Genomic DNA, 22,500 nt, shown 5'->3' with positions numbered 1-22,500 from the left:
GTGTGTGTGTGTGTGTGTGTGTGTGTGTGTGTTTGTTTGTTTGTTTCTTTTTGTTTCGAATCGATTAAAGAAACAACTGACTTATTCTCTTATGCTTGTTTATGTGTTTGTTTGTGTGTGTGTGTGTGTGTGTGTGTGTGTGTGTGTGTGTGTGTGTGTGTGTGTGTGTGTGTGTGTATTTATTTGTGCTTTCTTTGCCCTTTTTCTTCTCTCGTTTTTGTTCTATTCCAATGCGTCAAGAAAGTGGGAAGCCAATAACGTGAAGGCTGTGTATGTGTGTGTGTATGTGTGTGTGTGTGTGTGTGTGTGTGTGTGTGTGTGTGTGTGTGTGTGTGTGTGTGTGTGTTGCTGACAAAAAAACATCGTAGTGCGTAAAGAACCTAAGATGGGAAACAAAACATTATACTCTGGGTTTTATTTATCCATCATTATTTCATCACCATCACCATCATCATCGTCATCATCAGCCGCAGCAACACCGCTTATGATAGTGAAAAGTGTACTGTTACCTCCTAAGACTTATTCCTCGGTGGTGGTGGTGGTGGTGGCGGTGCTGATGGTGATGGTGATGATGGTTAAGCGAGATAGACAACACAAGTACTATCTCCACCATCACCACCTTCATTATCACTATCACCTCCACTACCATTATCACCATCTTCATCACCATAACAACAACAATAGCGAAAATAACAGCTTTGCCTCCTACCATTCCTACTCTATTACTTCCTCGTCCTCCTCCCCCTCCCCCTCCTCCTCCTCCTCCTCCACCTCCAAATCGACCCCCAGTTGGCTATAGGACAACATTGGGCTACTAACGAAAATGGGTCATGTGCCAACTGCCTCTCCCTCCTTCACAACCACCACCATCATCTTCACTATCATCTACACTACTACTACTACTACTATTTCTACTACTACTATTACTACTTATTATTACTACTACTACTACTACTACTGCTGCTTCTGCTTCCTTTACTTCTACTACGCAGATGAAATGAAGGCTAAATTCTCTCTCTCTCTCTCTCTCTCTCTCTCTCTCTCTCTCTCTCTCTCATTAATCGTCAGAGAGAGAGAGAGAGAGAGAGAGAGAGAGAGAGAGAGAGAGAGAGAGAGAGAATTAGGGGTTGGAATCAGGTCTGTAGTGGAAGCAGCTGGCACCCCCCCTCCTCCTCCTCCTCCTCCTCTTCCTCCTCCTCCTCCTAATGGTGAGGGCAGAACACTTGTATGGTTCTTCGCCCTCTCCCTCCCTACCTTCTCCCTTTTTCTCTCATCTCTCCCTTTTTTTTATTCTCCCTTCTCTCTCTCTCTCTGATCCTAATTAGACTTCTTTTCTTCCTCTCTTTTGCTTTTGTTCTTTATTTTTTTCTCATCATCTTCATTATCTTACTTCTCTTTCGTCTCCTTTTTCTCCCCTCCATATCCTTTTCCTCCTCCTCCTCCTTCTCTTCCTCTTTTTGCGTCTCTGTTACCATCTTTTGTTTCCTCCCTTTTTAATAACTCTCTCTCTCTCTCTCTCTCTCTCTCTCTCTCTCTCTCTCTCTCTCTCAGTTCAAATATTTTCTTTCATTTTCATTCTTTCTTCTAATTTTTCCCTCCCTTTTTCTTCTTTTTTTTTTTTAATTCCTCCCCGCTCATTCATTCTTTGTCGCTGTCTCCTCTCGCTCTCTCCCTTTCATTCTCTCTCTCTCGCTCTCTGTCCCTCTCCCTCTCACTTCCACTCTCCCGCCCCCTGCCGAGGCATTCACCCGCTAAGCCCCTTCCTTCAACCGTCCACGTGTTTTCTTTCCCTGCCTCTCTCTTCCCGCCATGCACCTTCATCGCACGTGGAGGAGGAGGAGGAGGAGGAGGAGGAGGTGGTGTGTGTGTGTGTGTGTGTGTGTGTGTGTGTGTGTGTGAGGGGCTGTCCAGGTGTGTTGGTGTGTGTGGGCTGTGGTGGGCGGCGTGCAGGTGTGCAGGTGTGCCGTGCCAGGTGGCAGGTGCTGGGGGCCCCGGGGGGCGTGGAGGGGCGCCCCGGGCCTGCAGGTGTCTCATTGACTGGTGACGGGGATGCGATTGACCTCCGGCCGCGCAGTCACCGTTGCTTCACGAGGCCAGCCTCTCTGCCACGGCGGCGGCTGGCACACAGGGGAGCCGTGTGGCTGCCGCAGGGGGCGTTGTCGGCTGGGGTCGTGCCTGGGGAGTGCTTAGTGCCTGGCGGAGGTCATGTTGTCATCGTTGGTGAGGGAAATGCTATTGATCAGAAGAAAGGAAGTTATCGGGTAAGACAGGTGAGATCAATAGGGCCGCGCCATGTGCTCGCCCCACGTGGGTTTGTATACGTCCCGGCCCGCAGGAGACGTGGCCGGCGGCCCCGGTGCTCCTCGGGGCCCCGCGGGGAGTGTGGCTGCCCGGGGCGTCCCTTGCCGCTGCGCCGCTCCCTGCCATCCAAACACGCCGTAGGTCCAACAATGGCAGCCCCCAACGCCACTGGAATAGTGCCTCTCATTCCAGGCCTGGAACGGCCGGGCGGCGCGATGCCGGCTGCAGCTTTTCGTCTCGCGCCCTCTCGGTAGAGTGTTCCGTGGTGTGTGTGGTTCGGGCGCGACACACACCACACAAAGGCGGCGGCTGCTTCAGGTCTTTGCCGTCCCTGGCCTGGATAAGGTAGCAAAAGCAACATTTTGTCCATGTAAACAAAGAGTGCCTAGCTTCACACCCCCGGCCGAGCTGCGTACTGGGGTGCGCGAAGTGTAACCATACAAACATGGACGTCTGTGGAAGGGCAAGTCTCGTGATTTTGTGAAAATTTAGTGACTTCTCGCTTGGCCAGGGCTCCCAGGGTGCGACCAGGATCGAGATTAAGGTATTGTTGTCGGTCTGGTGTAGCCACCACGGTGTTGGAGGACGTGGCCAGGCCGCTATAGAGGTGAGATGAGCGAGCCCGAGGCAGGCGAGGGGGCCGGGGCCGGGGGGGAGCGCGGCGAGAGTCCGGGGCTGGGCGGGTGCGGGGCTGCGGGTCCTCCAGCTGCTGACTCGCCCGCCACCGCCACGGCTGTCGCTGCCTCGCCACTCTGCTCGTCACCGCCGTCCCCTCCAGCCCCAGAGCCCGACGACCCCTCGCCGACCCCCGCGCGCGCCTCAGTCGCGCGACACGTGCCCCCGCGCCCGGACCACCTCGCCCCCGCGCACCACCCGCCGCTCTCCCTCGCCACGCACCACAACAGCCCCGATCCCGACGATCCCGACGACGACCCCGACCTGCAGCCGCGCATTCTGCACACACAGACGGTCGCCCTCCACCACCCGGAGGACGACTCGGAACTTTCGCCCTCGGCTCACGTGAACTACAAGGACGAGCCCCTCAGTGTTAGTGTGGTGCACGAGGACTCTCAGTTGGACTCCCATGACTCAGGCCTGCTGAGTCCCAGTGAACTCTCTCCCCGCGAAGGTCAGGTTAGTGTCCCCAGCATGATCGACGCGTCGGACTTCCGTTCCCTCCAGCCGGAGCCCATCTACCAGAACCTGTCGTCGATGAACGGCCGCATGTCGCCGCCGGGCTTCTCGCCGTCGTCGGCCAGCAGCTATGCCACACTCACGCCGCTGCAGCCGCTGCCGCCCATCAGCACCGTGTCGGACAAGTTCGCGTACGGGCACGCGGGGAACGTGTCGGGCAGCTTCACGGTGATGCAGAACAACGGCCTGGGCAACATGCTGTCCATGGGCTCGCCTTACCAGTACGACAAACTCTCCATGTCGCCGCCGCACTACACCACCAACAACGGCCTGGGCCTCAACCTGGGCCACCAGCACTCGCCCCTGTCCCCACACTCCTACCAGAACGGCCTGGCGTCCCCGCAGAAGTCCCTCAGCCCCAACGGCTACGACTCCCCCTACACGAGGCAGGACATGAGCCGCACCACGCTGGCGGCGCCGCAGTCCCCAACACTGTCGCCGCCCGTGTCCCTTCACTCGCCGCCGCAGGCTTTTTCTAACTTCAGCGCGGCGCCCACGCCGACCCTCACCACCACGTCCCTCAACATGAACGGCCTGTCCGGCGGCAGCGGCCTGGGCTCCCTCTCCCCACAGGCGGTGTCGCCACACAGCCCCAACTACAGCCCCCACCACCACCTGCAGGTGCCGCCGTCGCCGCCGCCCATCAAGCAGGAGCCCACCCTGCACAGCGCCAGCCTGGGCTGCCAGCTGGCCAACATGACGCCCACCATGCCCACCACCATCTCCCAGAGTCCCCCACACGCCCACATGGCCGTCACCATGGCGCAGCAGGCCATGGTGCCCACGGCTCCCATGTCCGTGGCCACGGCATCGGTGGGCGGGCCGCAGGTGCCTATGAAGACCCCCCAGATGGCCACGACGAGCGCGGGCAGCGTGGGCGCGGGTGCGGGCGAGGTGGAAGAAATCAACACGAAAGAGCTGGCGCAGCGCATATCCGCCGAACTCAAGCGTTACTCGATCCCGCAGGCCATCTTCGCCCAGCGTGTCCTGTGTCGGTCCCAGGGCACGCTGTCAGACCTGCTCAGGAACCCCAAGCCCTGGTCCAAGCTCAAGTCGGGCCGCGAGACCTTCAGACGCATGTGGAAGTGGCTGCAGGAGCCTGAGTTCCAGCGGATGTCAGCCCTCAGATTAGCAGGTAAGTCCCGCCACCCAGGCAGGCAGGCAGGCAGCCCTTCCCAGCTGCCGCCTCCCGCCTCCATCCTCCACCTTTCCTCTCACAGCACCGCCACTCACACACACAACACATTAATGCGACACGTGTTCCTCTCATTAAAGGGAAAAACCTATTTAGCAAATGTAAGAATTATACATCATGGCGTGGACTTCACGTTCATGTTGGCAGCTCCTGAAGCTAGGCGCTGCAGCTGTGGGCGAGGCGGGGAGGGAGGGAGGAAGGAAGGGAAGACAAGCGGGAGGGAGGGAGGACAACGCCGCCCTGCAGGAAGCCTTTGTAGGACACCCATTGTGGGGTCCCGCGCGGCTGCCGCTCCGACCGGCCGCCTCCGTGTCGCCGCGCCTCGCCGTGCCACGCCAGCGAGCCGCGCCGCGGGCCGCCACGAGGAGACCTAAACGTAACGCGCCTCCCTGTAAGCACACGGCCGTGGCATTTAAACCCGGCGAGGGGCGCGGCGCGGCGGGGCTCATGAATTAGGCAGCGGCGGCCCCCGAGGCTCGGCGGCCCGGGGACCACAACGCTGCGCCGCCTCGCCAGCCCACGCCCGCCGCCGCCGCCCGCTTCCCCGCCGCCGCCCTTACACTCCCGCACACAAGGCTACTCTAAGGGGTCCGCCGTGCCCTTAGGTCGTGTCCAACGGTATGGCATAATCAGGGCAGCGGGCAGGAAGGCGAAATGAGGTTTAGTTAGCGGCGGCCGCGTCGCCGCCGCCGTGGATACTCCTCTTCAATGGCGCGAAGATTGGCCGACAAATTTCACTAAAGTATTACTCGTTTTTATTGCTGCTGATCAGGCGAGCGTCCCGTGTGTGTGTGTGTGTGTGTGTGTGTGTGTGTGAGGCGCGGCACTCAAGTTTGGTAACGAAGCATTTTCTTAAGAGAGAGTCGACTTAAGTGATTAGAAAGAGGGAGAGAGAAGGAGGGAAGGAAGAGAGAGAGAGAGGAGGAGGGAAGGAAGGGAGAGAGAAAGAGCGAAAGTAAGGAAGAAAGAAGAGTGAAAGTGAAGGAGAAAGAATGTGGGGAGTAGAATATTTTGATACCAGGTAGACAGAGGCCGGTATGTAGGTAGGTAGATAAGTAAGTAGGTTGGTAGGTAGACAGGTAGAGAGAAAGGTAAAGCGGGTGTTATTTTTCTCATTTAGTTATTGCGTTCTACTTGTGTGTGTGTGTGTGTGTGTGTGTGTGTGTGCGTACGTTGACAGCCCGAACACGCGACCCTTTCCCTCCCCACCTCACCACCTCTTTCCTCCGTCCGTTCCCTCCAACCTCCTCCTCCTCTTCCACTCTACTTCTCTTCCTCCTCCTCCTCCTCCTCCTCGCTTTTACTCGCCGTTCTTCACTTCTGTTCTGATTTTATACCATAACACAACTTTCGTAGTTATTTTTTATTCATTATTACTGCCGAGAGAGAGAGAGAGAGAGAGAGAGAGAGAGAGAGAGAGAGAGAGAGAGAGAGAGAGAGAGAGAGCAGGAAAAATCTCGTTCGTTGCATCTCTCTCCACACACACACACACACACACACACACACACACACACGGACACAACACAAAGATTAAAACAAGAAGGGAGGGACTTTTGTGTTTCATGAATATCTCTCTCTCTTCCAACACAAACTTTTCTTCTTTCTGTGTAAAAAATGGAAATGTATAAATCGAGGGGGACATAATCTCTCTCTCTCTCTCTCTCTCTCTCTCTCTCTCTCTCTCTCTCTCTCTCTCTCTCTTTAGTATCTCCCGTTATGAATAGATGAATGGAACGGGCGGTATGTCTTCCTCTTCCTTTCCCTTCCCGTCCGTTCCCTTCCTTCCTCTTCCCTTCCCGTCCCTTCCCTTCCTTCCTCTTCCCTTCCCGTCCCTTCCTACCTGCCTTTACCTCTCTCTCTCCCTCTCTCTCTCTCTCTCTCCTCTTCCCGCTCCCCTTTCCCGCCTTCTCTCTTTCCCGCTCTCCCGTCTCTTACCTTTCATTCCCTTACCTTCCTTCCCCTTCCCCTCGCTTCCCTTCCTGTCCTTTCCCATCTCTCTATTTCCTTTCCCTTTCCCATTCCCCATTCCGTCCTTCCTCTCGTTTCCTTTTCCTCTTTTTTTTTATTTAATTCTCGCTGTTCCAAAGGTGTGTGTGTGTGTGTGTCGGACTCTCTCTCTCTCTCTCTCTCTCTCTCTCTCTCTCTCTCTCTCTCTCTCTCTCTCTCACCTTCCTCTCACCTGCCTTGTTTAATTAGTTTGTGGATAGGTCAGGTAATCGTCTCCTTTCCATCTATACAGACACACAAACACACACTCGCGTTATTAATGAAAAAAATAGCAAAGTCGTTCCGCGTTGTTGTTTTTTCTTCTTTTTTTGTATATTATATTTTGTAGGATCAGGGAAAGGAAATTAAGTTGTGCGTACGATATTTTATTTCCTTAGAGAAGATTACTGTATTTTGTGTATCATTATTATTATTTTTAGTAGTAGTAGTAGTAGTAGTAGAAGTATTGTGATTTATGTTACTCTTACTCCTTCTACTTCTACTACTGTTTCTACTACTACTACTGCTACTACAATTTCTTCTTCTTCGTTGAGTATTAAAAGAGTTCGTTAATTCTGTGTGCCGCTCACGACGACCACTGAGAAGGAGAAAGATCTTGGTAATTTTATTCATATATTCACTTTTTTTTGTGTGTGTTAGTGAAATCTTAGTCCGCGGTAATATGTATTTTTTAGGAAGACAAACTAACTTATTTTTTAACTTTACATGTTTAGTAATTTTTTATGGAATGTTTTTTTGCTTTCAAAGTGTGGCATAATTTTTTATCTAAGAGACGAACATTAGCTTATTTTCAACTTTTTATCCATTTTTTTATCATTTGTGGTTAAGTATATGTATTTTTTTTATCATGTGGTGTATTTTTTTTCAAAGTGTGGCATAATTTTCATCTAAGAGACAAACCTGAACTTTCAACTTTTCCCTCATTTTTTCATATTCGTGATTGAGTATATATATGTATTTTTTTTTTTAAGCATGTGGTGTATTTTATTTTCGTGGCATAAGTTTCGTGCAAGATTCCCAATTTAGTTAATAATTTGAAGCTCCTCAGACACGTTATTCATTACCAACTTGTAAATCAAATGGAGATTCTAGACTGTTTTTCGCCTTCTTAAATTCAACGTCACATTCACCTTCTTTCCTCGGCCTACATGAGCTGTTTTTCGTCTTCCTTAATTCTACAGCCTTTAGTTTCAGTTTCCATATTGCTAGGCCTATCTACACTGTGTTTCGCCTTGGTTAAATTCAACATCACGTTCAACTTCTTTTCCTAGGCCTATATGAGCTGTTTTTCGTCTTCCTTAATTCTACAGCCTTTAGTTTCAGTTTCCATTTTTCTAGGCCTATCTACACTTTCACCTTCATTAAATTCAACATACATCACATTCAACTTCATTTCCTCGGCCTATGTGAGCTGTTTTTCGTCTTGGTTATATTCTACAACCTTTAGTTTCAGTTGACATTTTTCTTGGTTGTTTCGCCTTCCTTAAATTCAACATCACATTCAGCTTCTTTCCTCGGCCTACATGAGCTGTTTTTCGTCTTCCTTCTATTCTTCAGTCTTCAGTTTTAGTTTCCAATTCCTCCGTCCGTTCCCTCCAATACCTGTACTGTGTTTCGCCGTGGTCAAACTCCAAATACTTCACCTCCAATATATTTTCCTCTCAACCTCTTTGTTCTGTACTGTTTACCGCCCTCCTTATATTCCACATCCCTCACCTCCAGTTTCTTTTTATCTAATCTCCATCCTTTCATCTGCATTGTATTTCGCTGTCGTCAAACTCCACATCCTCCACCTCCAGTCTATTTTCCTCTTAACCTCTTTTCTGTACTGTTTACCGCCCTCTTTATATTCCACGTCCTTCACTTTCACTTTCTTTTTATCTAATCTCCATGTTTCATCTGCACTGTATTTCGCTTTCGTCAAACTCCACATGCTTCGCCTTCAATATATTTTCCTCTTAACCTCTTTTCTGTGTTGTTTACCGCCTTTGTCTAGCTCCACATCCTTCACTTACAGTTTCTTTTTATCTATTCTCCATTTCTTCATCTGCACTGTGTTTCGCTTTCGTCAAACTCCACATACTTCGCCTCCAATGTGTTCTCTTAACCTCTTGTCTGAAGTTTTCCTCCCTCCTCAAATTCCACATGTCACCTCCAATATCTTCTCTCCTCGGCATACTTACACCCACTATTACTAACGGAGCCATGTAGTGTATGTAGTGTTCCCATTAGCCCGTAAAAGAATGGGTTAAAAAGTTGAAAATGAGCTAATGTTTGTCTCTTAGATAAAAATTATGCCACATCTTGAAAACAAAATGCCATAAAAAAATTACTACTTACATACTTGATCAACTCTTTTCTGTATTGTTTTCCACCCTCTTCTAATTCCACATACGTCACTTCCAAATATCTTCTCTCCCACTATTACTAACGGAGCCAAGTATTATGTGCAGTGTTGCCATTAACCCGTAAAAGGAGTTGGTAGGGAACGGCGTCTGACTGATAGCAGGGGAATGGCCGGGCAAGGGAGCGCTGGTGAGGCCGTAAGGAAAAATGTTTGTTCTCCATTATGTATTATTTCTTTTGATTTGTGAACTTAGAATACGTGAAATATACAAGAGAGTGATTTTGTGTTTGAGTTTGAGTTTTTGGTTGTGAAAGAAAACTGGTGGACTCTAAAATATAAAAGAATTGTTATATATATTTTTATCTTCTCGTATTTTTTTGTGAGGTGTAGGAAGAGTTTCAGCCTCATATTGTCAAGCATTTCGGGACATAAGAACATAAGAACATCACATAAGAACACACACACATTTAATAAAGCTTTCGTAGAAGTTGTGTTAGTATTTCCAAGGTTGTTAGTGTTATGGGTCTAGTGATAGTTTGACAAGGCTTCTGCATCGTGGACCTGAAAAACTCTCATGAGAACTCGACTAATCTCCTTCGTAGCCTTTGAAAATAGTTGTTATCTCTGTATTCTAATAATTTTCATTGATTCTAAAATTCAGACTTGCATTTTTTTCAAGCTTAAATATTTTCGCCCTCATAAATTCCAGTTATTAGAATGTTTAGACAAGTGGCATTCGAGCTGAAGAACACTTGCTGTATAAAAGAAAAAAAAGAAGAAAAAGATGGTGCATGCGAATTTCTAGGTGGTTCAGAAACTCAAGACAAGAAAATGAAGACAAGAAGAAGACAACGGAATATTTTTTTATGCTTCTTTCTGGCGCGATTCAAAACAATAAGAGAAAGAAAAAAAATACTAAAAAGAGAGAACATTGATGACAGTAAAAGAAAGATAAATGTAGATATATATAAAAATAAAACCCAATTCATATTACCTTAAAGCGAAGAGAACATAGTTAAGAGAAAACGCTGGATAAATACAAGGAAAAGGAACACTTGACATTAAACGGAAAAGAAAGAAAGGCCAAGAAAACGAAGAAATATGATAATGGAGGAATTAATAAAGAAAAGTAAGAAGCAACTGAATATAAAGAGAATATTAAAATAGATGTTAAAAAGAGAAAGAAAACAGGAATAAGAAAACGCATGACAAATTAAGGAAAAAAAAACATCAATGGGAGCAGAAATAATATAATAGAAGTCGGATAAAGACACAACGAAGAAAAAGAAGAAAACAAAACAAAATAGTGGAGATGAAAAAAAAAGAGGAAAAAAAACAGAACAAAATAGTAAAGATAAAAAAAAAATGAGGGGAAATAAAAAAAGCAAAAAAACAAAAGAAAACAGAATAGTGAAGATAAAAAAAATTAGAGGAAATAAAGAAAACAAAAAAAATAGTGAAGATAAAAAAATAAATGAGCTAAAATAAAGACAAAAACTTGAGAATTACATAAAAAAGAACAAGCCAAAAAAAAAAATGCTCTCCAAAGAAAAAGACAAAATAAGAAAAATCTGAAATCACACACAAAAAGAGAGAGAAAAAAAAAGAGAAGAGAAGAAAGTTTGTAGCGCTACTTACCGCAAACACGAAGAGGAGGAAGTGGAAGAGGAAGAAAGAAGAGGAGGAAGAAAGAAGAGGAGGAAGAAGACAGACAGACAGACAGTGAAAAGAAGAAAACTTTACAGTAGTACTAAACGAGGACACGAAGACAAGAAGAGGAAGAGGAAGAAAGAGAAGAAGAAGGAGGAGGAGGAGGAAGAATAATAAAGAAAGGAAGAAGTGTGAGACAGTGAAAGATATTAAGTAAAAAAAAAATAGTGTGTTCTTTTTTGTTCAGTGGAAAGTGTAAAAGGGGAAAGAAAGGAAGGAAGGAGAAATTAGTGAAGGAATTAAGGAACGAAGGAGAAAGAAGGAAATAGCAAGACGCGAATAACTATGTGAAGGAAGGAAGGAAGGAAGAAGCGAATGAGGGAAGAAAAGGAAGGAGACGGAGGACTCGACTGAATGAACGGAGGAAAGAGGATAGAAAGAAGGAAGAAGCGAAGCAGAATAAGCGTGCGTGCGTGAAGGAAGGAGGAAGGAAGAAAGAAAGGAAGGGTGCACGAAGGAAACCGGAAGGGAAGGAAAACAACTCAAAGGCGAAGAGGAGGAAGAGGAAATAGAGAAAGAAGAGGAGGAGGAATAGGAAATAGAGGAAGAAGAAGAGGAGGAGGAGGAGGAGGAGGAGGATGAATAAGAGTAACGGCGCTTTTCCTCTTCCGTTGTGTGTGTGTGTGTGTGTGTGTGTGTTTATTTGCGTTATTTTTTTCAGTTATTTCATTTGTGTGATAATTTTAAAAAGTTCGCGAGTTAATGACGCCGACGGATTATTATTATTATTATTATTATTATTATTATTATTATTATTATTATTATTATTGGTGATGAATTTTTGGGCGAATGAAACGGCGAAAATATGCGAAGAAAGGGAAAACAGAAACAGATGACGATAAAGAAGTAGATAAGAATAAGTGATAAATGAGTTCAGGCAGACACGGGTGAATAAATTAATTAACAAAACATAAAAGAAAGAAAACAACAACGACAACGCATGACAAGCTGTTTAGTTATTTATTTTTATATGCTTCCTCGTTTTTTTTTTTTCCACGAATGCAAAAAAATATATTCCAAACAATGTCGCGTCGGTTTCTAGAAGCGAGACATTCACGACTGAAGAAAAACACACACACAAAAACAACCACAAAAAATAAAGTTTGAATAATGAAGAAAAAAAGTACAATGATAAAGTTTAGGTATTAATGAAGAAAAGAAGAAGAAAAAAAAACTCACTGACTAATTCACCATCATCATCATCATCATTGGCCGTTAATAGTCTAAAACATCGCAAATTTTAACACGTGACAAACTATACCGTGTCGTTTTTTTCGATAGATTTTGATTGCTTACTATTTTTTTTTTTATTAATTTTCTCCTCTCATCCCCTCTGTGTTGTTCTAAGTTATAATGAAATACAGGGGGACACAACTTAACTAACACAACACAATATCTATCACACACTTCTAAGTAACTGTCTATCTACTTAACTACTATAAGAAACTGACTATCTATCTACAACTCACTTATAACAATCTTTCATTTTCAGTATCTACTTAACTTTTATAAGAAACTGTCTATCTATCTAACTATTATAAGAAACTGACTATCTATCTGCAACTCACTTATAACAATCTATCATTTTCACTATTATAACAAAGTGACTATCTACTTAACTTTTATAAGAAACTGTCTATCTATCTAACTATTATAAGAAACTGACTATTTTGACTAACACAATATCAACAACTCTACTATCTATCAATTTCACCATTATAACAACCCGACCATCTACTTAACTATTATAAGAAATGTCTATCTATCTAACTATTATAAGAAACTATCTATTTTGACTGACACAATATCTACAACACATTCAAAACTAACTGTCTATCTATTTAACTTCTATAAGAAACGGACTATCTATTTGAAGTAACACAACACAATATCTACAACACACTTATAATAAACTATCTATCTATTTCACTATTATAAGAAATTGACTATCTATTTGAAGTAACACAACTCATTATCTACAACACACTTATAATAAACTATCTATCTATTTCACTATTATAAGAAACAAACTACCTATATTAACTAACACAACGCTATCTACATCATCCTCATAACACTTTCACTTTTCTACATTGTCTAATTTCCCTTTCCTCTCCTTACCGCCTACCTCTCTTTTCCTTTTTTCTTCCCATTTTCTTCCTTCTTTCCTTTCTTCCTTCCTTCCTTTAATCACTCTACTAGTTATTTATCTATCTATATCATATTTTTCTTACCTGTATTTTGATTTGTGTAACTTTTTTTTTTTTGTCTTTTTTGAGGTTTGTGTTGATTTGGGTCCATCGCTCTTGTGTGTGTGTGTGTGTGTGTGTGTGTGTGTTGCTTGAGTCAGTTTTTGCGTGCGTGCGTGCGTGTGTTGTGTTGCATAGCGTGTGGATGTCAGTAATTTTGTGTTGCAAGTTACATGAGTTTTTTTTTTCTCAAAGGTTTTTATTTATTTACCTTTTCTTTTTTTAATTTCATCGCTCCATTTTTACAATCTTTATTCTTTGTTTCTTTTCCTTTTCTTTTCTTTTCTTTTATTAGCATTGTTTTTTTTCTTTCCCATTCCGGTCTTTTCTTTCATCTTCATTCGTGTCTTTCCTCTTTTCCTTCTCATTCTTTCATCAATTATTTTTCTTTCCTTTCTTTATTCCTTGCTTCCTTTCGTTTCCTCTTTCTTATTATTCATTTTCCTTCTGTTTATGATTCTTTCTATTTTGTGTCCCTTCCAGTTTCTTTTCCTTCCTTCTCATCTCCTTTACTTCCTTCTCTTTTCCTTTCCTTCCTTCCTTCTTTCTCTTCTCCATTACTTCCTTCCTTTCTTCTCTTCTCGTCTCCTTTCTTCCTTCTTTCCTACCCTCAATCATTCGCGTGACCTCTTAAGTCTAACATAAGGTCAGGTCAGGCCAGGTCAACAGAACCACGTGGAGTCATATTTTAGGGTCCGTAGATCACTTGATATCCTTGGGGTCAACGCCCGAGGTGGTGGCATTTTACACCTGACCTCACATGACCTCACCTGCCCTGACCTTACCTGGCCTCACCTCGCTATTGGAGTCATTCAGGTGTTTATGTTTTTTTTTCTCGTTTATTTTTAGTGTTCAGAGAGAGAGAGAGAGAGAGAGAGAGAGAGAGAGAGAGAGAGAGAGAGAGAGAGAGAGAGAGAGAGAGAGAGAGACAGTGTGTGTGTGTGTGTGTGTGTGTGTGTGTGTGTGTGTGTGTGTGTGTGTGTGTGTGTGTGTGTGTGTGTGTGTGCTGTCAGCTTCTCTCTACCTGCGTTTTATTATTTACCTGCCTTCCTCCTCCTCCTCCTCCTCCTCCTTCTCTTCCTCCTCCTCCTCTTCCTCCTCCTCCTTCTCTTCCTCCTCCTCCTCCTAAAAGTATACCAGTCACAAACAAACTCACGCACACACACTTGACCAAAACCTCACATCACAAAGGAAGGAACAAATTCATTATCACACCATAAAAGTGAAAAAAAAGAAAAGTCAGAAAAATCACACCCGAACAATTTTCTTTTCTTTTTTTCCTTTTTTTTTTCTTCTTCACAATCACGAACAAAATCTTTCCCCTTGTAGCGTAAATGACTTAATGGAGTTCACTTAGGGCGCTTAATATTGAAATTACATGATGTTTCTTATGTATGCATGTACGTGTGTGTGTGTGTGTGTGTGTATGTATGTGGCGAAGTGTGTACGTGTTTAAGTGCGTGCATGTAAGTTAAGCAAGGGTGCACATACAATTGGGTGGGGGTGGGGGTGAGGGAAAGGGGGGACAGGTGTGGGTGAGGGGCGATGGGGGTGACTGCAGGTGGACGACAGGTGATGGGGAAGGGGGGCGGGGGGGGGTGAGGGAAGTGTTGGTTCATGCGGGTGGTAATGGTGGTTGGGGAGGGGAGGGGGAGGTAAGGGGAGGGGTGTATTCAGAAGGTGTGAGAAGGATTGGTGTGGAAGAGGGGAATTTTCAGGATGGGGAGGGAAGGGGAGAGGTGGGGATGGGGTGCAGTCAATAGGTGTGAAGAGGAATGGGGATTTGAATGAGATGGAAGAAGGGAAGTTTCAGGATGGGGAGGAAAGCGGAAAGTGAGGGGAAGAAGTGAAGGAAGGTGGGGAGGAGGAGTGAATGGGAAGAGTGAAGAAGAAGTAAGGAGGGAAGAAGGTGGGAGAGGGGAGTGAATGGGAGTGAAGAGAAGAGGAGGAAGAAGGTGGGGAGAAAGGGGAGTGAATGGGGAGAGTGAAGAGAAGAAGGGGAAGTAAGGAGGAAGAAGGTGGGGAGAGAGGGGAAGTAAGGGGAAAAGTGGGGAGGAAGAAGATAGGGAGACTGGGGTGAGAGGTAAGAGTGAAGAGAAGAAGGGGAAACGAGGGGGAAGAAGGTGAGGAGAGAGGGGAGGTGAGGGGAAGAAGAAGGTGGGGAGAGAGGGGAGGAAAGTGGAAAGGTTAGGGAAATAAGGGGAAGGGGGAAGAAGAAGGTGGGGAGGGAAGTGGAAAAAGTGAGGGACAAAAGGGGAAGGTGGGGAGAGAGGGGATTGAAAGGGAAGAAAGTGGGGAGAGAGGGGAGCTAAGTGAGGGGTGATACGTCTATGTTGGTATGAGTCATGGTAGCTCCCTCACTCCCCTCCCCCCTCCCTTCTCCCCTCACACTCAACAGTAGTAGCCAACGCACCCAGACCCATAATTTCACACTTGTTCTGGTGGTGGTGGTGGTGGTGGTGGAAGAGGAAGAAGAGGAGGGAGGTAAAACTAGTGGAAGAGGAGAAAGAGGTGGTAAAGTGGAGGAGAAGGAGGATAAAGAAGTGCTGGTGGTGGAGGAAGAGACGGAAGAGGGAGGTAAATTTAGTGGAAGAGAAGACAGAGGTGGAGAAGGAGGATAAGAAGAGGCGTTGGTGGTGGAGGAAGAGAAGGAAGAGGGAGGTAAAACTAGTGGAAGAGAAGACAGAGGTGGAGAAGGAGGATAAGAAGAGGTGCTGGTGGTGGAGGAAGAGAAGGAAGAGGGAGGTAAATTTAGTGGAAGAGGAGTATGCGGTGGAGGAAGAGCAGTAGGAGGAGGAGGAAAAGGAGGCTGTGACATGAAAAAGAGACAGACAGACAGACAGACAGACATATTGTGAAGTGGAATAGTGTAGTGGAGGTGATAGTGATGGTGATGGTGATATTGATGAGGGAGGAGAGAGAGAAAATTGGGAGAGAGGGGGAGGAAAGAGGGGGGGGGGGACGTGACCGTGAGTGGGAGATAGAGGAGGAAGGGATGGAGAGAGACAGGGAAAGAGAGAGAGGGAGGGAGGGACAGATAGCTAGAGAGAGAGAGAGAGAGAGGGAGGGAGAGAGAGAGAGAGAGGGCAGGTGTCCACACAAATGCCACCTTCACGTAATCCCACACACACACACACACACATAAACACACACACACATCCCTTTAATCACCCCCTTCACCTTTCACCCCACGGCCGGGTACACCACACACCCACACACACCTTGAACACAAACAAACAAGACCAAGAAAGAAAGTAACGAGGAGAGTGAAAAGTTTTTATGCTGAGCCGAAGTCATGGTCGCCGGAGGGGGTTGGGACGCGGGCAGGTGGCTGGGAGAGAGAGAGAGGGAGAGGGAGAGCGAGCGGGCCCGTGAAATGCACAGGGTGGGTTACGCGGGACAGTTGTCAATTGTTGTTTTTAGTGGGTGTGGTGAAGCATATAGTACACCTTTCCCCCCCCCCTCTACCCCCCCCCTCCCAGCTCCTGTTATGGTCACTGGAGCTGGACCGGACCCTCTGCCACACCCCCTATCCCCCCTTGTCATCACCCCACCCCCCTCAATATCCCTCTCTCCCCACCCCCCTTCTCTTCTCCTCTCTCCATTACCTCCATACTTCTTCAATCATGTCAGAGAGAGAGAGAGAGAGAGAGAGAGAGAGAGAGAGAGAGAGTAAGCAGGTAGACAGTTAGCTCTTACGGGACACAGGTATGCGGGCGGGTTAGGTAAGGTTAGATAAGGTAAGGGCAGGAGGTAAGGTAAGGTGAGGGAAGGTAACGTGAGGTAAGGATAGACTAGACGAAGTTAGGTAAGGTAAGGTTAGGCAATGAAAGGCAAGGACAGGTAAGGTAAAGTATGATAAAAGAAAACAAAATTATAATAGGTAAGGTAAAAGATTAGAGTAGGTAAGGTTGACAAGGTTAGGTAAGGTAAGGACAGGTAAGGTGAGATAAGGTAAAAGTCAGGGAAGGTTAGGTAAGTAAGATAACGCAAAACAAGATTATAAGTAACAAAAGATAAGTTAAAGTAAAAGAGTAGATTAGGTAAGGTAAGGTGAAGTCAGGTAAGGGAAAGAAAAGAAAATTAAGGAAAGGCAAGGTGAGGTCTGGGCGGGGCGGGGCGTGGCGGGGAAGGGTGAGGTAGGTCGGGGAAGGGAGTGGAGGGGAGGGAAGAGGAAAGATGGGGAGGGATAATATTCTTCCCCCCAAACGTAATTAGAACTATAATTGGCCTCTTCTTAAGTCTGACTAAGGGGAGAGAGGGAGACGGACAGACAGACAGACAGACAGACAGAGGAACAAAGACGGACAGACACAGACATATAGACAGACAGACAGGAACAAAGATCGACACAGACACAGACATATAGACAGACAGACAGGAACAAAGATCGACACAGATACAGACACAAAGATACAGATAGACAGACATACAAAAAGAAAGACACAGAGAAAGAGAGAGAGGAAGACAGACAGACAGAAACACATATAGACAGACAGACAGGAACAAAGACCGACACATAGATACAGACACAGACATACAGATAGACAGACAAACAAGACACAGAGAGGAAGACAGACAGACAGAAACACAGATAGACAGACAGACAGGCAAGCACACACACACATACACTCACACACAGATAGATACAGATAGGCACACACACACACACACACACACACACACACACACACACACACACACACACACACACACACACACACACACACACACACACACACACACACACACACACACACACATACGCACACATGCATATTCATCCAACAAATTCACTGTCCACTGCCTGGTCATCCTTTTTCCGCCGAGAATATTGCAAAGGTTCGGCGGGGCGGTGTCAGCGATAAGCAATATGGGCCCAGGTGTGTAGCCAGGTGTACAGGCATTGTGTCACGTGCTGCTGGTGCCGGGGGGGGGTAGGGGGGGGTGATAGCTGTCTCTCTCTTTCTCTTTCTCTATCTGTCTCCCTCTTTCTCTCTCTCTCTCTGGTTTGGTCTACTTGTATCGGCATTGTACTAGCTGTTGTTGTTGTTGTTGTTGGCACTTCTGGTTTTCATTACTTCTGCTTTTTTTTTCTTTCTTTCTTTCTTGCTCTTTTTTTTTGTGTTGGTGCTGTGATTTTTTTTTTTTTTTGGTTACCTGTTGTTGTTGTTCTTGTCTCTGGTTGTTGCTAATATATCTTTACTTTTTTTTTTTTTTGATTAGGCGTGGTCCTCTTCCTCCTCCTCCTTCACCTTCTACGTCTTCGGATTTTTCTTCTTTCTCTCTCCTCTGAAATATCTCCTTTTTTATTTATTTTCTCCTAATTCCCTTTTTCCAGTTGTTTATTTCCTTAGTTTCTCTTTCCTTCCATACCATATTCTTTCCTTTCTTTCATCTTGTTCGCTTTTACTCCTTGTTCTCCTTTCATCTTTTTCTTCTCAATCCTTTCTTCTTTCCTTCCTCCATCCTTTCATCTTGTTATCTTTCACTGTTTGTCCTTCTTTCCCTCCTCATAAATTTTCTTCCTCTCTCTTTTCCTCTCTTCAAGCCCTTTCTTCCTTTCTCTTTTCCTCTCTTCAAGCCCTTTCTTCCTTTCTCTTTTCCTCTCTTCATACCCTTTCTTCTTTCTCTCACATCCCTTTCTGCACCCCCCCTCCCTTTCTCCATCCATCCCTCCCACCTCCAATCACCGACACCTCCTGCCCCCGCCACCCCCCACCCCCGCCCCCCTTTCAGCGTTACGACTCCGTGCAAAATTCCTCCTAGATCTATATTTAATAAAAGCCAGAGGACATGTAACACGCGTCCTGCCTCCGCGGCCTCGTTGGCGACACTAACTTTGTTTTTTATACTTTTTTGTGAGTCCTGAGGTGAGGCGAGGATGGCTAGGCTTCGTACGCGGCGGGGGGGGAGAGATTATGGCGTGGTTATGAAAGACAAGGTTATTTTTTTACAGTGAAGGAGACAGTTGAAGGGCAAGAATAAATGATTAAAAGAAGGTCGCTAATCACTGCTACTGGTCCTATGATGAAAGTAAAAGTGAGTGCCCAAAAGATAGGTCACTCACATGGAGACGCTTCTAAGACAACACGTGAGAGGAAAACAAAGAGGACATAAGAAGAGGAAAAAAAGACAGGAAAACAAATGAACGGGAGACAGGAAAGCAATGGGTGTTAGGAAAAGAAAAAAAAAATATATAGTCAAGTCGTAGGCAGGAGGACAGACGAAAAAACTTTGACTAGATAGCGTATAGGTTGTGACTGTTTTGTTGTTTTGTTGTTGTTTACGAAAGGAGAGAAGACATATGTGCACAGTTTGTTTGTTTCTGTTTAGCTTTATTTTTTTTTTTTTTGCGTATTTATGAAAGACAGGATATCGTGTATGTAGCTTTTTCTTAACTTGTTTTTGTGCATGTAGAGGAAAGATAGATTATAGTAGTTTTTTTGTCTTATTCAATTATAATCTTACTTTTCAACGATATCTGATTTTCTTGTTCTTATTCTTCTTGTTCTTGTTCTTCTTCTTCTATTTCTTCTTCTTCTTGTTTTTGTTCTAGTTCTTCGTTTTCTTCTTCTTTTTGTTCCTGTTCTTGTTCTTCTTGTTTTTGTTGTAGTTCTTCGTTTTCTTCTTCTTCTTCTTCTTCTTCTTCTTCTTCTTCTTCTTTTTCTTCGTTTTCTTCTTCTTCTTCTTCTTCTTCTTCATTTACTTCTTCTTGTTTTTGTTCTAGTTCTCTTGCTTCTTCTTCTTCTTCTTCTTCTTCTTCTTCTTGTGGCCTGGCGCTCTCAAGACGTGTCCAAAACCGCCGACAAATCTCCCGCACTCTTGTTCTCTTTCTTCTTCTTTATACTTTTTAATTTTCACTGTTTAATAGGTCACGCTGGAACGCTCTCGAGATAACCAATAAGGAAAGTTTTGGGGCGGAGACGGGTGGTGGTGGTGATGGTGGTGGTGATGGTGGTAGTGGTGGTGGTGGTGATGGTGGTAGTGGTGGTGGTGGTGATGGTGGTGGTGGTGATGGTGGTGATGGTGGAAGAGAAATGAATATGATGTTGTGGTGTGAGAGAGAGAGAGAGAGAGAGAGAGAGAGAGAGAGAGAGAGAGAGAGAGAGAGAGAGAGAGAGAGAGGACAAAAAAAGAAAAGAAAAAGGTTACATATGGAGGAGGAAAAAAGAAGATTAACCAGAGGAGGAGGAGGAGGAGGAGGATTCGCGTGTCTAGGGCTGTACTTTGTGCCTGAGGAGGAGGAAGAGGAAGAGCAGGAGGAGGAGGAGGAGGAGGCTTAGGGAAATTAGACCTAACATTAATATTCTCTTGTGCATGATTAGTGGAGGGGCGTGCGTGTGTGCGTTCGTGTGTGTGTGTGTGTGTGTGTGTGTGTGTGTGTGTGTGTGTGTGTGTGTGTGTGACTTATTTACACACACACACACACACACACACACACACACACACACACACACACACACACACACACACACACACACACACACACACACACACACACACACGCACACACAAACACGACGTGGCAGCTCCTATAATGAAAACAATGATCCCTTTTGTCTTAGCTCTCAAAACTTTTACGATGCAGACGCCTCGCCGCCCACCCCCCAAAAAAAGGAAAGTAAAGAAAATGTGAAGGTGAAAACAAGATCAAGAAAGCGTGAAGGGAGAGAAAAAGAGGAGCTAGTAAAAAAAGAGATGAAAAGAGGAGCTTGGATAGGAAAGGAGATGGAAAAATAAGCTTGGAAAGGAAAGGTAGGCATGAAAAGATGAAGAGAAAGGAAAGGAAAAGGAAGAGTTAGGGAAAGTAGAGTAGAGGGTATTTTTTCAGTATTTACCTTCTCTTTTGCTTCACCCCCCCCAAAAAAATAGAGGAAAAAAAGAGGGTGGGTGAAAAGATTAAGAAAACACACGAAAAAGTAAAAGAATGTAGATAGAACGGAGACAAAAAAGTAAGACAAGTGAAAACAAGATCAAGAAAATGAGACTAGAAAAAGATAGTAAAGCAAAAAAAAAAAAGATTAGTGATGTTTAGTTTTTCTCCTTACTTAATTTTATCTTTCTCTTCCTCTTCCCTCTAAAAAAAAAGACAGGGGAAAAGAAGATCAAGATAATGAGCCTAGAAAAAGATAGTAAAGCAAAAAAAAAAGAATACGGGTTCAATTTTATCTTTTTCTTCCTCTTCCTTTTCCTCTTCCCCCAAAAAGTAAGAAAGGCGAAAACAAGATCAAGATAATGAGCCTAGAAAAAGATAGTAAAAAAAAAAAAAAAAGAATAGGGGTTCAATTTTATCTTTTTCTTCCTCTTCCTTTTCCTCTTCCCCCAAAAAGTAAGAAAGGGGAAAATAAGATCAAGATAATGAGCCTAGAAAAAGATAGTAAAGCAAAAAAAAAAAAGAATAGGGGTTTATCTTTTCTCCTTACTCAATTTTATTTTTTTCTTCCTCTTCCTTTTCCTCTTCCCCCAAAAAAGTAAGAAAGGTGGAAACAAGATCAAGATAATGAGCCTAGAAAAAGATAGTAAAGCAAAAAAAAAAAAGTGATGTTTAGTTTTTCTTCTTACTTAATTTTATCTTTGTCTTCCTCTCCACCCCAAAAAAAGTAAGAAAGGCGAAAACAAGATCAAGAAAACGAACATAATAACAAAAAGAAGAAAAGATAGTGAACCAAATAATAGTGATAATTAGTTTTTTTTCTTTTCAATCTATCTATCTATATCTATCTATCTATCTATCTATCTATCTATCTATCTATCTTTTCTTTATCTTCCCCCCAAAAAGTAAGAAAAATGAAAACAAAATCAAGAAAACACATTCACTTTCTTTCCCCCTTTTCACTCCCTTTTTTTTTTCTCCTTCGCCGTCTTACCTGTGTTATTCCTACCTGGACGAGGGTTTAATTACCTGCTTGTTACCTCTGATTTACCTGCTTGCTGCGTTTTGCTTCCTATTCTGGCCAGGTAGACGCGCGCACACACACACGCACGCACAGGTGTTTCTGGGTCTTAAATAAAAAGTGGGAGGAGGAGGAGGTGGAGGAGGAGGAGGAGGGAGAAGTCAAAGTAGTGGAAGAAAGAAAAATAATAAGTAGGAGAAATAATAAGAGGAGGAGGAGGAGGAGGAGGAGGAGGAGCAAAAACTTGGAGTAGCAGAAAAAAAGTAACATTGTAGGAAAGTAGAAGAGAAGTAGGAGATAAATAGCAGGAAGAGGAGGACGAGGAGGAGAACAAGAACAAGAAGAGGAGGAGAACCAAGGAGAAGAAGAGGAGGAAGAGGGGGAACAGGAGGAACGAAGTACAACAAGAGATGGGAAGAAGAAGGAGGAGACTGTCGGAAGAAGGAAAAGAAGAACCAGAACCAGAAGAGGAGGAGGAGGAGGAGGAGGAGGAGGAGGAGGGTGCTCTGGTGAAGTCTGGCACAGTATAAGTTCCTGTAAGGCCGTTCTAGAAGGAGCAGGAGGCGGCGCAGGAGGCGGAGGAATAGAAGAAGGCTTTTA

At 45.0% G+C, this 22,500-nt stretch overlaps 1 protein-coding gene across 7 annotated transcripts in view; it reads left to right on the top strand.

Annotated features, from left to right (window-relative positions):
• Window positions 1–1,892: 1,892 nt before the first annotated feature.
• LOC126985476 (hepatocyte nuclear factor 6-like) overlaps window positions 1,893–22,500 on the top strand; it is a 296,520-nt gene continuing 275,912 nt past the window's right edge. For 4 of the 7 annotated variants that reach the window (XM_050840429.1, XM_050840431.1, XM_050840430.1 and 1 more), the window contains exon 1: window positions 1,893–4,630. In XM_050840429.1, coding sequence (XP_050696386.1) covers window positions 2,914–4,630 — 1,717 coding nt within the window. In that variant the 5' untranslated portion in view covers window positions 1,893–2,913. The remainder of the gene's footprint in view (window positions 4,631–22,500) is intronic. The other 3 variants (XM_050840435.1, XM_050840433.1, XM_050840432.1) reach the window with 1 other exon arrangement.

This window comes from Eriocheir sinensis, chromosome 59 (assembly GCF_024679095.1).
Source record: "Eriocheir sinensis breed Jianghai 21 chromosome 59, ASM2467909v1, whole genome shotgun sequence".
NCBI lineage: Eukaryota > Metazoa > Arthropoda > Malacostraca > Decapoda > Varunidae > Eriocheir > Eriocheir sinensis.
This window is presented reverse-complemented; position numbering and strand designations above follow the sequence as displayed.